Source organism: Diadema antillarum, unplaced genomic scaffold (genome assembly GCF_040938485.1).
Source record: "Diadema antillarum isolate AM-2024a unplaced genomic scaffold, OU_Dant_1.0 scf00000006, whole genome shotgun sequence".
Taxonomy (NCBI): domain Eukaryota; kingdom Metazoa; phylum Echinodermata; class Echinoidea; order Diadematoida; family Diadematidae; genus Diadema; species Diadema antillarum.
Window position 1 is genome coordinate 3,702,521 of NW_027270895.1, and position 15,746 is coordinate 3,718,266.

Genomic DNA, 15,746 nt, shown 5'->3' on the forward strand with positions numbered 1-15,746 from the left:
ATGTCACTTTAAAAATCTAACAAAAATTGGAGCAACACTTGAAATTTCCCTAACAACAACAAAACAATCAACAAGCCACGATCTTGAAAATAAACCCCAAATGTCTTGCGACATTTGGCGAGGCAAGTAATACACTGTCAACATGTATTTGCTCATCTATTCAGGCAAATTCTTCTTGTGCAGTTTCTACTTGCCTGGGGAATATTTGACCCCAATCATGGTCAAATAATCATTGGCCCTTTTCTGATGTCTTTTGTCCCTACTCTGTATCCATTGCAAATGACCCTCTCGTTCTGATTGTTTTTGAGATTTGTATTTACTCGGCCCCTCGGACACTCAGGGAGAGCAGGACCCCAATAAAGTAAGAAAAGTCCACAAGAGGAATGGTGCTTTGCTATGGCTTACGAGTGAGTTAAGAGTTGTGGTTACAAAAGTTGCTCAGGCATATTTGGTTTGTTTGAACAAACAATCATAAGAATTCAGGTACAGATGCTTTTTTAACTGTCTTCACCCTCAAAACTAAACAAGTTCAGAGGCACAAGTACTTGCAGGATGTCATATACATGTAGCACCCCTTCCCAATAGTAGCCATTTTAAAAACAGCTTTCTGTACTTCACAGAAAGTTGTAACTTACAGTAATTTGAGTAAGTTACAACAAAGTTGTTGTGTCAGTGTAAAGTCATTAGCAGACTTCTGTTGCTTGACACTTTGCTTCAAAGACATTTTCGTAAGTGCAGGTACTGTAGGTTACACTCGATCAGCTTTAGAGTTAGCATGTGTGAATGGCTAATAGCACTAAATGGAACAATCCTTTCACTCAAAAGGCTCTGAAATTCCCATATAGACTGTGTACAGGTCTGAGCAGGATCCTGTACCCAGTGGGTTAGTGGTTATCTTAGAGTGACAGGCATTTACTGACTACAACACATAGCTCAATGCTGAAGCAGCAGTCAGACACAAAATGGCCGCTACAAGTTGTATCTGCTTTTTAAAGTGAAAACATAACTTTACAACTTGAGTTTATAGTACACCTGCTCAGTCTCATGATTTGTCCTAGCATGCACTGCTCTAACCTCCCCAATCCTGTACTTAACTGCTTACTGGGAGAAAGAAAGAAATCTGCATATAACTGTCTCTAGTGCTAACCTAAATGACTTGTAATCCTAATCCTCAAGATTAAAAGGGGGAGTATTTGTTGACTGGATTATCTGCTGGAAGGTATTAGCACCTTATTCACTAAGGTACTTAAAAGATGTTAGGCTCTGAGCAATGTTTAGCAGGGGGGGGGGGGGGTACCTGACCAGCACAAAGGCAGTATTAGAAGTGAAAAGGGGAAATGTTGTGTCTTGATTTGGCCTACAGCTTGTATCCCCAAGTACTTCCAGTACAAGTGTACATGACATGATTTTGCCTGCTTTTGAGATAGCCAGTTCCAATAGGCCCCACTTCTATTCACAAAGAACAGCACAAAATCTGAGGTAAACAAACTCATCCACATCTACAATTACCCCTGTCAAACACACCCTTAATTCCACTTGTAGCATGGGGCTCTAGGACAAATAGAGACTATTTTAGCAGATCGGTATGGTTTTGTGTCTCGAGTTTGGGCTTCGCACAATTAAACGAAATCCACTGAAAGTGCGTGGGAAGTCTTGAAACCTTGAATTTCTGATTCTTCTGAAAGTATGGGAATCATACTGGGTACAATGTAAATCCAAGAAAATGTGTTTGCGTTTTTGTGTATATAACAAAAAGCAAGCTGTCCACATCATTTGTGATAAAAAGCATGGGATGAACACTTTCTCTACAGCAAACATATATGAGACATGATCATGGTGAATAAAAACAGTAGTAAGGAATTAAGAATGCAGACTTAACAAGGAAAAGTAGAAATTACGCGGTGCGTAACATATGTCCCCGCCGGAAGTAGCATTTTGTAACAAAATGTGCAATATAGGTAAAAAATCAAGGTCAAAGGTCAAAGAAGTCAAAGGTCAAAATTCTGTGTAGAAGTTTTGAAGCCCTCACCTAGTGCCATCACATAAAGCAAATGGAATCGAAATTGGGTTAGAAATGGCGAAGGAGTAGCATTTTGTAGCCAATGTACAATATAGGTCAAAAATCAAGGTCAAAGGTCAAAGAAGACAAAGGTCAAAATTCTGTGTTGAAGTTTTGAAGCCCTCACCTAGTGCTATCACATAAAGCAAACGGAATCGAAATCAGGTTAGAAATGGCGAAGGAGTAGCATTCTGTAGCAAAATGCACAATATAGGTCAAAAATCAAGGTCAAAGGTCAAAGAAGTCAAAGGTCAAAATTCTGTGTAGAAGTTTTGAAGCCCTCAACTAGTGCCATCATATAAAGCAAACGGAATCGAAATCGGGTTAAAAATGGCGAAGGAGTAGCATTTCGTAGCAAAATGTACAATATAGGTCAAAAATCAAGGTCAAAGGTCAAAGAAGTCAAAGGTCAAAATTCTGTGTAGAAGTTTTGAAGCCCTCACCTAGTGCCATCACATAAAGCAAACGGAATCGAAATCGGGTTAGAAATGGCGAAGGAGTAGCATTTTGTAGCAAAATGTACAATATAGGTCAAAAAATCAAGGTCAAAGGTCAAAGAAGTCAAAGGTCAAAATTCTGTGTAGAAGTTTTGAAGCCCTCACCTAGTGCCATCACATAAAGCAAACGGAATCGAAATCGGGTTAGAAATGGCGAAGGAGTAGCATTTTGTAGCAAAATGTACAATACAGGTCAAAAATCAAGGTCAAAGGTCAAAGAAGTCAAAGGTCAAAATTCTGTGTAGAAGTTTTGAAGCCCTCACCTAGTGCCATCACATAAAGCAAACGGAATCGAAATCGGGTTAGAAATGGCGAAGGAGTAGCATTTTGTAGCAAAATGTACAATATAGGTCAAAGGTCAAGGTCAAAGGTCACGACTGAAATTCTGTGTAGAAGTTTCAAAGCTCCCATGTAGTGCTATCATATAAAGCAAACAGAATCAAAATTGGCTCATAAATGACAGAGAAGTAGCAAATTGAAGATTTTGATCACACACGGACGCACACACGGACACACAGACGGACGGACGGACGGACACACGGACGGACACACGGACACACACACGTACGGAGCCCGTTTCATAGTCCCCTGCTCGAACTCGTTCGGCGGGGACAATTAAACCCTTCTGCGCCATGAACTTTAGACAGTGCATTCAAGGCTATGAGGTTTTCTGTTCCAATCCACACTAAAATCACATGATGTTTTCAATGTCTCAATGAAGATATAGTACAGCCATACTTAAGCTCTATACAACAGTGAATGGTTGACTGTAATAGACCATGGGAATTTGGTGGATATGGAAATATGTAAACCCACCTCTACTTGTAGTTTCTGGTTGCGTAGAATGCCTGGTTCCACGCCGATCGGCCCAAGAACCGACGTCATCCTCTCCTTCTCTCCCAGCCACGTCTCGAGGCGGTTGTAGGCACCCTCGAAGTCGCTTAGACTGTTGATGGCGCTCTCCAACTCGTGCGTCCTCTGCTTGGCCTTCTCCTGTAGCCTCAGCCATCTCTCCTCTGATTGGTCGGGAAGCGTGCAGCAAAGCGGCGCATCATGGGCGGGCGATGACGCAGGGCGTTCGCGTCCGTCGGGTTCGGGCGGCGGGACGCAATCGTGAGGAGATGGAGGTTGGGGTGAGTACGGGGCGCGATGCACATCGGGAGGCGGGGAGGTGGTGACACGTTGCGGCGAGTACCCGGGGAAGAAGTAGAAGAGCGGTTTTGCGGGCGAGGCATCCGATGATGGGGATGTGGAGGAACGATATTTGATGACATAGTGGGAAAAAATGAGAATAATGCAGAGAATAATTAGAGGAAGAACATAGAGCACAAAGAAATCCTCAATCACAAAAGGCATGACTGCTGCTCAGGTTAGCTATGACCACTGTGTGTCTGTGGAAGTGTCTCTTAGCAAATCGGGAGCAAAACGGCGGTGGATGTTGGGCAATATTCCTCTTTCGGTATTTTTGTTGAGTGTCCTTCAATTCCAAGGCAGCACTTTCACTCTGCTCTCATGTAAACAAACAATTTTTTTGTTTTGTTTTGGTTCTGTCTCTTCGTCGTTCCCAAATGTGGCGATGGCACGACTGCCAGAAGAGGAAAGGAAGGATACCATTGAGAATTCTCCAAGCAAAATCAGGATGTAACACTCATACACCGGCACTGAACATTGTCTGCTCTGTCATCCGCGACACTCGATATCCACGCAACAATTATCACACACATATCATATCCAATGTTGTTGTGAGCATGTGCCGTGCATTGGGTTCCCCGCTTCTCTTTTTTTCTGAAAGAACATGTATATCGATCTAGGGCGTGCTGCGGTGAACTTGGCACCTCAAATGCGATTTGAGCTGGTATGTGCAACCGTACATATTTAACCAGCAGATATTTGACTGTTTGTCTTGCCAGCATTTGTCATGGCGACAGATGTTTATATAAAAAATGCCAGTCTGGAGTGGCACTTAGGATTAATCACACGACAACTTTAAGCCTTCCCTTCCCCCACAAAATCACCTGTCCAGGGAGTCTAACAAGAGTTTGTAGTACAGCTGTCTGGCTCAACACTCAAAGGGTTGAACTGCAGGAAAAAAATTGAAAATGAATTGAATACTGAGTTCACAGCCATCAATTTTTACTTTGTTAGCACTCTCGCGCGAGACTGATGGATTCCATGAGCGAATGGATGACAACATTATAATGACAAATCTACGCTTTTCACATCATTAAAGTTCTTTTTCCTCATATCTCTCTATCGCTTTTGCTTCAATGTCATAAAACCTGTCCTTCATGCATACAAGGGCCCTTACGTTCTGTAGAGTATAACATACAGTAACGCACACTAGTGCCACCTTTAGTTTGCAATCAATGGCTACATTCCTTGATTATTCCAAACATATTCCACTATTTCTAATTCATCTCATCAATTCCACGACAGAAGAAAATGCCCAGAACCACTGAAGACACTTCTTCTTTGTTTTCCACCCAGGGAGCGATTTCTCCAAAAATTATCCACAAGCATTCCCATCACAGATTTCCACGCCATAGGCATCCATTGTTTTGCTTTTTAGCTGATCACATGATCCAAGAAAAACATCGGTTTTCAAAACCCGGCAGGATACAGTGTGACAAGCACAGAGTCCGCGGATTACCAAAGGCAAGCAAAACACCAGCACAGGATGCTACCGATCTATCGACAAACAGCTGAATGCTGATGAGAGATGCAGATTTTTTTTTCTTCTTCTTCTTCGAGACAAGACAACTCTGTCATCGACCGCTTGCTACAAGTAAGGGTTGACCACTCTTGGACGACCACGTACGAAGCAAACCATAATTGACAGAACTGGACCTAGCTGGTGTGAGGGGGAGGGTTGAACGAACACGAGGGAAAGCATCCCAAAAATGTAGGCTGCCATTTGAACGCTACAGATAAACCCCACTACGCTGAGAGTGCAGTCATATGACTTGATACAAGGCGTATACCATGTCACTGACACCCCTAGAGACATCACATGGTTTTAACAGACGACTGGACATCCAGAGTCAAGGCCGACTTACAATTGAATGTACATGTAGGCACAGGAAACAGAGGGATTCATGGGATACGGGCACATAACCTAGGCACATTATGAGCAGATTAATTCATCTCTTTGTCATTCTAACATGTCCTAATCTTTACATGATTAGGCCTACTGGTAAGTCTTTATTTTTGTCAATCTTTTATTCATTTATTTTCTTACTGGTCTGGCATTTGATTTTGAAGCCCCAGTTTGCATGTGGATATGTGCACTACAGATCTACAATAATACAGGATTTGTGAATTCTATCAAACAATACACATGTATATATTTGTATACTTGGAACCAAACAAAAACATTGTTTAACATTCCTCTAAAAATAGACTGATGAACTATAATGTAGTAAGTTAACTTCACATTTTTGGTTTGTTTGTATGCAGTTATTTTTTACCACTCATTCATCATTTTCCTCCCTCTTTGTGTGTGTACATGGGGGGAGGGGATTGGGGTGAGATGAGGACCGGTATCAAGTGAGGACCGGTATCAAGAAGTCCCACTGGGGAGCCAGATGGATGCTGGCACTAATGCCCTTGGAATGACAGAACTTGGCGGAGAACTTATGACCCCTAGTGACCTCCCTGTCTGCTCCACTCACATTAGCCCCCTATCATCATCATCACCACCCCACCCACTCCAATGTAATAAATTAAAGGGATATGAACCAAGCCACTTTAACCATTAGTCTGTATTAAAAGTGACAGAGGGAGAAAACCCTTCTGGCTTTTTACTTGTATGTACATATGCTTTTCCTATTGTATGTTTGTTGGAATATGAATAGAAATTATCAAAACAAAATACTGCATAAGCCATGCTGCACAAAACATGACAGATAGATAATTTTAAAAATCATGTATGAGCACACTAATGGTATATTCAAATATCCTTGAATCATTTGTTATTGTTTTTTTCCTTTTTTTAACCTATTCTGTAATCTTTGGAAATCCATGGAGTTGGTGAGACACCAGAGTATAAAGAAAACAGAATTTTGCCCATTTTGAACATTGAAATTAATCTGCAGAGGAAGTCATATGTGACAGTGCACCTCAAAACGAACATAAAGTCGCACACACTGATTTTGCGTGAGGACAGAAAATAAGTGAAATGGGTCAACATAGCTGAACTTGACTTTTTCATATTTTCTGAAAGAGCGGGTCTTCTTTTACATTGTGCTAAAATTTGGTATTATAAAATGGGCAGGAAAGTGTGTTTTTTAGCAGTTTATCTCGAACATTTTTGGTAAAATAGTGTGATTAGGTGTGTCTTTAGAATCCCTTTTTCATTTCTGAAAAACCTTGTCCACACTCTTCACTTTCAACTCTAATAACTTTTGAAAGGATAGTGCTACTGCTTTGAAAGTTGGCATTAATTATGCACAGAATGTGTTAATGAGGCATGCTTAATTGCAATTTAATTTGATAATCCCTTCATTGTTGTTACTCTGGTGGTTTACTTCCTGTTTTTTGTCCCATTCATCGCACAGCCAGCACGGTTTGGTAAAGATTAAGCGCTTGAATAGACACTGTACTTCAGAGCCTCTTTTCTCAGTTCACACTTTTCCTGAGTTTGTGTTTTCTTTCCAATATTTAGATAGGTTAGGAGTGTCCATTTGATTTGAGTTATACATCATTTTAAAGCTTAAAGTCTGCTCTTCCAGAATATGGTCTTACCTAAAAATTCATGTCTGGCGACTTTTTGTTTGTTTTGAGGTGCAGGGTCACATATGGTGATTTCCAAAGAGAAGTAAATTATGTATTGTAGCTACAGTGTATTATCTCACTACTGTAATTGTACATCAATATCACAATGAGGTTTGAATATGGAAACAATTAAATGCAAGCATGACAGATTTATAATACACATATAGAAAAAAAAAGTTGTCTGTCTGTCTGTCTGCCTGTCTGTTAGTCTATCAATATTTGTGTGGATCTGTGGGAATGCATTCCTGACATTTGTACACAAGAAACAGATGTTGGCGGTTCTCCCTTGGTTTGCTGTAGTTCCCTGAAACATCACTCCACACGTTTTTCCTTTGCCAGCCCTTTGTGGCAAGATCACACGTGCAGGTATGCGAACATCCACATGACACTATCTTGACCCACACTATAGAGGGAGCTGTTCTGCATTTGGCAATGCCAGCAATTAAGAGCAATCCTGTACCTGCCACTGGTAACTTTTAAGTGTAAAGAATGTTTGTGTGTGGACATAATGGGCCATTATCTACGAGAGATAAATTATAGATATGCATAGACAGGAGAGCCTAGGTTTATGTGTGTGCATGTGAGTGCATACATTGTATAATCATAACCTGTATGTTGTTATGAAAGGCAGACAAACCATGCATCATATTTGTATAAATGTTTAAAAAACTATCAGATGCATTAATTACAGCAGCACTAAAACAATAATAAGCAACTTGTAAATAAGTTTTCGTTGCCACAGCAATGCTGCACACCTATATAGTGTACATACTAGTAAGGTTGGTTGTGTGTGCGTGTAATGGCTTGAAATTCTTTTAGAGTGCAAAGGTTCAATCCCTTGTTTCAATAATTGTTATTCATGCACAAACAAGGATCATCAGATTATTTGGGCACAGAAGATAAAATGTAGTGGGGCATATACACACATCTGAAGTACATGTATTGCCACTTGTGTATATATTATAAAGAAGATAGCATTTGAATGACACAGTGTCCAATATGTGTCAACATCTACAGAAAAACCCCAATATTTTGTGTTGTTGTAAATAAAATGATATGAAATGAAATGAAATGAAACGTATCTGTAAATTGCAACAAACTGGACAATGGGTCATACATGCTTGTGACAAACAATACCCTTGTACATTTCACATTATTGATCAATGATGCCCCCAAAATCCAATATTTCAGACAAAGGCACCTGTTACTCACACATTACAAATGCCTCACTATTGTTCCCATAATACCAATGAAATACACACAACAGGTGTGTGCAGCTTTATTGATTGATTGGAATCTAGGGAGTGAAAAGTAATGGGCAACTCCCCCCTACAGTTCCCACACTTTACATCACAAACCATGCCGGCAAATGGGCATATTACATGTACAACTGTAGGCTTACATACAACCTGCAAGTGCGTGAATTTTATGCTGAACTACAGTCGTATATATGCCAATCTATGGAGCTCTGCATACATGAATTTTTCAATACATTACATGGGAATGAAATCAGGCATGAAAACATGGTTGTATGTGATGCACATACAGACAACATATGGGGCAGAACAGAAAGACAGACAAACAGATGGAACAAATGGATACAGACATACAAACTGATAGGTAGATGGATATATAGATAGATAGATAGATAGATGGATGGATAAATAGATAGATAGATGGATGGATGGATGTAATATATGTATATATATATACATATATGGATAGATAGACAGATAGATAGATAGATAGATAAATAGACAGACAGACAGACAGATAGATAGATAGATAGAAAGACAGATAGATAGAAAGATAGATAGATAGATAGATAGAAAGATAGATAGATAGATAGATAGAAAGATAGATAGATAGAAAGATAGATAGATAGATAGATGGATAGATAGATAGATAGATAGATAGTTAGATAGACAGATAGATAGATATATAAATAGACAGATAAATATGAAAACATAAACAGAGAAAGTGAATGAGAAGATAGACAGATGAACTGAGGGATGGACAGATGGATTGAGATAAGAAAATGGAGAGAAAGAGAAAGACAGACAGACAAACAAACAAGTGATTAATTGACCTGATGATGGACAAAGTCATAAGTACGAGAAACTGCTACACAACTGCAAGACATGCAACATGGTAGGCCTACATGTGCACTGCACTACAATAAACCAAATTCTTGTATTAGTTTATTTCATGCTGATGAGAATTGGACAAGTTGACTGGGAAAAAAAAAAGGCTCAATGCCTTGTGCAATTTTCACTTTTAAAAAAAGGAAAATTATTTTGTTTTGTCAAGGACATAATCATATTTCTACCCTGCGGTTAGAACTTGGGAGGGCTCCAAACCAGAGTAAAATGAAAAATAAATCAGCACAAAATCCCTTCCACTGCTTGTTGCACAACTTGATTGATTCGCAGAAGCCAGCGTTGACAAAGCCCAAAGGGGCAGCTAATCCCAAAATGGACAAGTTTCTAAGGACATATTCATTAAGCTGAAACAAGGTGTGGGAGGGGAAGAAGGGGAGGAAACTCTTCATTTCTCTAATCATCTGCCAAAATGTGACTTTTGTGCGCCACTTCACTTCCCCAGCAAGATGGGGGGAAATTTTGCACATAAATCACCTGATCTGTTCTGCTCAGTGTAGAAATCGCCTTTGGCTTGCGCTCAACAACTCTTCTGCTTTAGTGCAAGATTTTGGGCGGCCTAATCTTTGATTCGATTGAAACACAAACTAGATAATCCTCTTGTGCACAGCATTGTGAGTATATTCAAAGAGTACAGTGACGACACTTCGTTTCACTTTCATTCATTTACACAAACCACACTAAACAATTCTGACACAAGATCAATCAGGATGCTGAACAAAGAAAAAAAATAATTGGGTGTTTTGCTTTGGGATCATTCTTACTTAGGGTACATATGAGACAGGATACCGAAATATATTAATATATTCACTTTTTATATATCATTGTGTTCAGTATATTCCTCTCTATCTTGTTTTGTTTCATTGAACTCATAATTTGCCAATGGATACAAATATACTCTTTTTTTAATGCCAAAACACAAATTAAAGACAGAAATCAAACTCTTTACATTCAGTGCATGGTTTTCTCACCAACACTCGGTGCTATATTGCAGAGAACTTTTGTCGTTTATTTTCACCGCCTTGCTATTTTCGGAATTCATGGGTGTGGGGAAATAGAGTGTCAACACTGATATTGTCATGTACCATCACAGTGGACTAGTACAGCTATTTTGAGGGTCAAAAATGAAGAAGAGAAAGGGGGAAAAACCTTTAAAAAGGCAAAAGAGAGGTGTGAACGACCAAGAAGCGGCATCATTCTTACCCCGAGGAAATTTCATCTCGCCGCGTTATGTCATATCGGGATATATCAATTACCCAAATCAGGGTTTGACATCGTCGGGCAGGTGCTTCAATGAGCCGGAGCACAAGTTCTATTTTGCTATTTTCTTTCAACCCCCTCGTCTTGCAAATAATCTCAAGTCTTTATCCTTTAAAACCTATGGGAATACTCTTTCCCTTTTTGTTTTTATTGTAGTGTGATCTCCTAAATCTTTGTTTGAGCTCTGAAATATCCCAAGCATCAAAATATGGGATTATAGCATTCTCTAAAATTAACAAAAGAGGGAATGATGTGAGTCTTTGGACTTTATCTACATGTGAAGATCATACTTAACAAATTAAAACCTGACCCTAACAATAACATTCACACCTAGATTCCTACATGGTCAAGCATTTGTTTTCTCTGTACATGAACGTTGTGTTTTTTTTGGGGTTTTTTTGTAGAAACATCACCATATCTTTAGGAGTGACTGGAATAGTAATATTTGAAAGTGTACCATCATTCTAATGCATTGTAAGTAATCCAAGAACTCATAATACACCATGGCATAACTTGGGTATAGGCTTAAAGAAGAAGGGTTTTTTCCATCTGTCTTTCTGCTATTGACTTTTTTCTTCTTTTTTAGGGGAGGAAGGTTTGGGGTTAATTTGGTTTAATACTGCAGAGCAGTAAAGTCACAGAACATATTCCTATGTGCGTAATTATGATAACATGGTGGCATAGGTATACCTATATTGCAATCATTATGCACACTTGTAATATTGTGATAGAGTTACATGTAGCTGAGTGTTGTGTATGTTTGTGTGTGTGTAATAGATTCTCTGCACAAGAAAACAACAAACAAAAGATGTAACAACTGCATAAAATTTTCCTATTGTTCAGGGTCATAAATACTGAATTCCTGTATGGCAAATCTCTTTTGTTCTTTCATTGTACAGACCACCTGGTGTCATACCATCACAAGTACAATAGGAACACCTGTGGTTTGATTTGATATTTTGTGAAATATGCAGGCAAAAAAACACAAACAAATATGCAAGGGGAGGGGTCAACAAAACTCATGCACCTGTTGCATGATGTTCCAGGGCCCTGTTTTATGAAGAGTTATAATTATGTAGTTGATTGCTGTTGTAAGTCTATGGCAGCTTGTGTGGTAAGGACATTCATAATTGATTATATCTTTTGATAAAACGGGGCCCAGATATACATGTATACTCTACCATAAAATCCTTCAGCTTGTACATTGCTGTGAGCAAATGAATGTACATGTTCCTGACTACACAGTATTTGCAGAGGTGTGCCACAAACGTACAGATAATGAAGATGAGTTTTTAGCGTGGACTAATGATATAACCTTTTGACCTCAATCTACAGCTAAACCGCACCTCTTCTTCTATATTGTTTTCCAGTCGCATCAATCTCAATTGTTCCGCTCAAAGGAGAGACAGGGTTATGTAATCCACCATAGGTGGTATTTGGCTTTCGGTTGATTGGGAATAATACACTTGAGAGTCTGATCAATAGGCTGTGCATTCATCTCTAGTCAAGTCAAAAGGAGGCTGTTTATATCCCATAAGGCCATCCATCCATAGAGGATCACAATACCTTGTATTCATATTGAACAGGTTACACAATATCCGTCTACTTTCACAGCCCAGTCTGGCTCAGAATGGCAACCCATCAAAGCAACAACAACCGTCCCATTCACTTTTTAGTAATTAACCTCGACATCGTCATCAGCAACTTAGTTGTGTGCAACGACAAAGGACAATTTGAGACGTTGGTTCTTGAAGGATTACAAGACTTTTCCAGGTTTGATTCCCTGAATAGTGGATCTGCAATTCAAACCACCATTCTTTTTTTCCTTACAATACATGTCTAAAAATTTTCTACAGCAGCCGCTGAACAAAACCCCTCTTTCTTTCCTACAGTTTGAAGTAAATGTTCCTGGAAGAAGAGCTTCTAATGGCTATGCAACATACAATGTTCCATTACAAAACCTGTCCATGATGAAATGCTTTGATGGCCGGCCAAACTACCTATCAATTTGCTTCTCAATTGTATTTTTTCTTCTGAGCTCTGGATGTTTGTCATTATAATAGGAGCAATAACTTAATTCCCCAGCCACAGTCTCTTCATGGCTTTACCAGCTCAGAACTTCTTCCTAGTGCTTACAATGTATTTTTGTCAGCATAGAATACATGTAGGTAAAATCTATTTGCTCTGCAGTCTGCTACATATGAGTTGGAAAACAAAATCTGACAGTCTGAAACTAGACTACATGTAGTTCTTGCTCTTAGAAATTAAAATAACAACAACATCAATCTTTACAGTGTCCATTATGCCCAGAGAGAGCCCAGTGGGTCAACTTCTTGTTGTTTTCTCGTTCCAGGACACAGCTAGGGTCATTTTTGGACACTTGACCTCATTTATGAGGCTAATTCACAGTCTTCCACAAGAATTGAATGGTCAACAAAAACAAAAAAGACAAATAGCTGAAGGCCAGATATTAAGCCAATAGAAAGGGGTCAAACTGTTCTATCGCAAAGAGTGGAAACAAAATAGCAACCTTGCACTTGTGTCTGAATGGTCTCTATGGGTTCATAATAAGACCTTGAACTTATAAAATCTCAGATGCTTATTGATTTCTTCATTGTTCACCTATTTTTCTGTATCACTAGCAAAAAAAAGAAAAAGAAAAAAAAAGTAAATGCTCATATCCCCACAACATAGTGTACACAACGCATCCCTTCTTACTCTACATTAGGTCTACTTGCATGGATATGTGACCAGAAACAAAAATGCAAATAGCACATACATGAAGGTCTCTTTGTGATCACATGATATGCACATACTTGGCTTCAATTTCACATGAACTTCCTGCAGAAATGAAGGGGCGGCTTGAATGTGGTGATTTAGCATGAGAGTGTCTAAATATAGCCGCATCATTTTGTTTGCCACCCTGCATATCAAAACATATCTATTTCCGATCTGTTATGGCGGCTAATTTTACCTGCCGTGCTCTCCGTTATCGACTACAAAAACAAAGATCACTTTCTGTTTTGTGTTGCTGTTTTCCAGTGGGCTAATATTAGGCTCATCATTTCAAAACTGTCCCCCTGTAGCTCAATAAAGACTATCTGTACTGCTTGGGGTTGGAATTTTGCCAAGAAGGAAGCCCTGATAAATATGAAAACTTAATTTATCACAGGCTATAATCTCCGGACATCATTATGTCGCCTAATCACTATGCTCATCCCAGAAAGCCTACATACATACATGTACAAGTGTACACCATTTTTCCCCTCTACGCTACATTTTAAAACAAGCGTGAATTGTCAAAGGCTTCAATAAGTCTGTGTACATGTATATACTTGTGTGTACATGTACATATAAATTTCACATAGTTTCAATAGAGACCCACCTCAATGGACCAATCTCAATGTTTGCTCTTGAAAAAAGTAACCTCATAATTGAAGACATTTCACTCTGAAGATATCCCTAAACACTTTGCTGGATGGAAATTGAAAGGATTTAATGTCTTTGGCTTCTAAATGTACTCACTCTGTTTTCTTTCCCCAATTCTACAGTATCATGTTGAACATGTGTCATTAACTGATGACAGAGTTCAATAGTAAGGAGTAGTAGGAGGAGGAGGAGGAAGATGAAGTAGAAGAAGGACAAGAAAAAAATAGCAAGAAAAGAAGAAAACAAAAAGACGAAGAAGAAAAATGAAGAGGAAAGGAAGAAGAAGGACAAGAACAAGAAGAAGAAAAAGAAGAAGAAGAAGATAAGTAGTGATCATGTGTGAAACACGACTGAAAGTGCACATTCCCGAAGGACCTCCTGACGAGATGAGATAATTCCTCTCATCATGTTCAAATCAATGTTGCCATGGTAACATTCTCCCCTCCGGTCCAGAGCTTTAGCAAAAACACCTTCTGTAGTCTTGACTTGCAGTTTCACAGGTGAATGAACAGCGAGACAGGTGGCAATAAAATGCACTCCATCATGAGCATTCTTAAAGTTTTTTTTTTCCTTCAAATCTTTATATGATTCATGCAGACACATGACCTTTAACCCTATATGATTTCTACCCCCCCCCCCCTCCATAAAAAGGTCTTTGCTTTGACCCTTTTGTCAAATATCAATCAAAGGCTTGTTTTCTGTACAAGCACATACCCCACCTGGACGGAATACCTCTGGTTCCTTTGGCAAACCTTCAATAGAAACAGACAGAGACAAAGAGAGACAGACAAATTGAACAGAGAGATAGAGAGAGAAGACAGAAAGAGAGGGAGAGAAAGATATACAGCAAAGACATGCCTCTGTACTGTACTGTTAATATGTCAGACAAAATCTGATAATATAAATATATATCACATGCTCCCCTTTATCACTCCCTGAGGTATTCTTGACCAAATTTTTCCTTCCCTTGTTTACTTTGCATTTCAAAAGCAATGTCCGCACAACCTTCTTCAAAATGGTCTCGCTGCAGCAAGATATATTTAACTATGTATTTTTTCTGTGCTGGGTAATATTTACAAGTACCCTCCCCTGAAAGTACGTTGTACACTTAGGCCTACATGTTGCTTTAACCCCCGGCACTTTACAGAATCGTTGGTTTGCTGTGTTTTTCAATACTCTATACAATCTACTGTACACTTCATAGGATCATCTACAGATTTCTTATTACTTCTCTTGATTACACTCCAACTCCCTTCTCATCCACAAATGAATACCACAGACATTTAATTAATAATCTTACTTACATCATGTACAACTCAGAGAGCTACAGTTTCAGACATTACACTATGCATTTATATAATTCCAAGCTGGTTGCCATAGAAACAGAGTAGAAATGGTCTACCAGCACTTCTGACAATGCGTAATCACTATCCAAGATGTCCTCGATAAAATTTCTTTGGCTTCTAGCCACGTCCTTCAATACAGTACTGTCGTCCTTCGCTCAAAAATGGTCATGAAATACCTGAAATCATAGAACACAACTTATGGAAAAACATAGCCATAACCATC

At 39.1% G+C, this 15,746-nt stretch overlaps 1 protein-coding gene across 1 annotated transcript in view; it reads right to left on the minus strand.

Annotated features, from left to right (window-relative positions):
- LOC139715873 (uncharacterized) overlaps positions 1-15,746 on the minus strand; it is a 225,044-nt gene that overhangs the window by 44,097 nt on the left and 165,201 nt on the right. Inside the window, 1 exon segment of the mRNA XM_071627416.1 lies at positions 3,373-3,572. Coding sequence (XP_071483517.1) covers positions 3,373-3,572 — 200 coding nt within the window.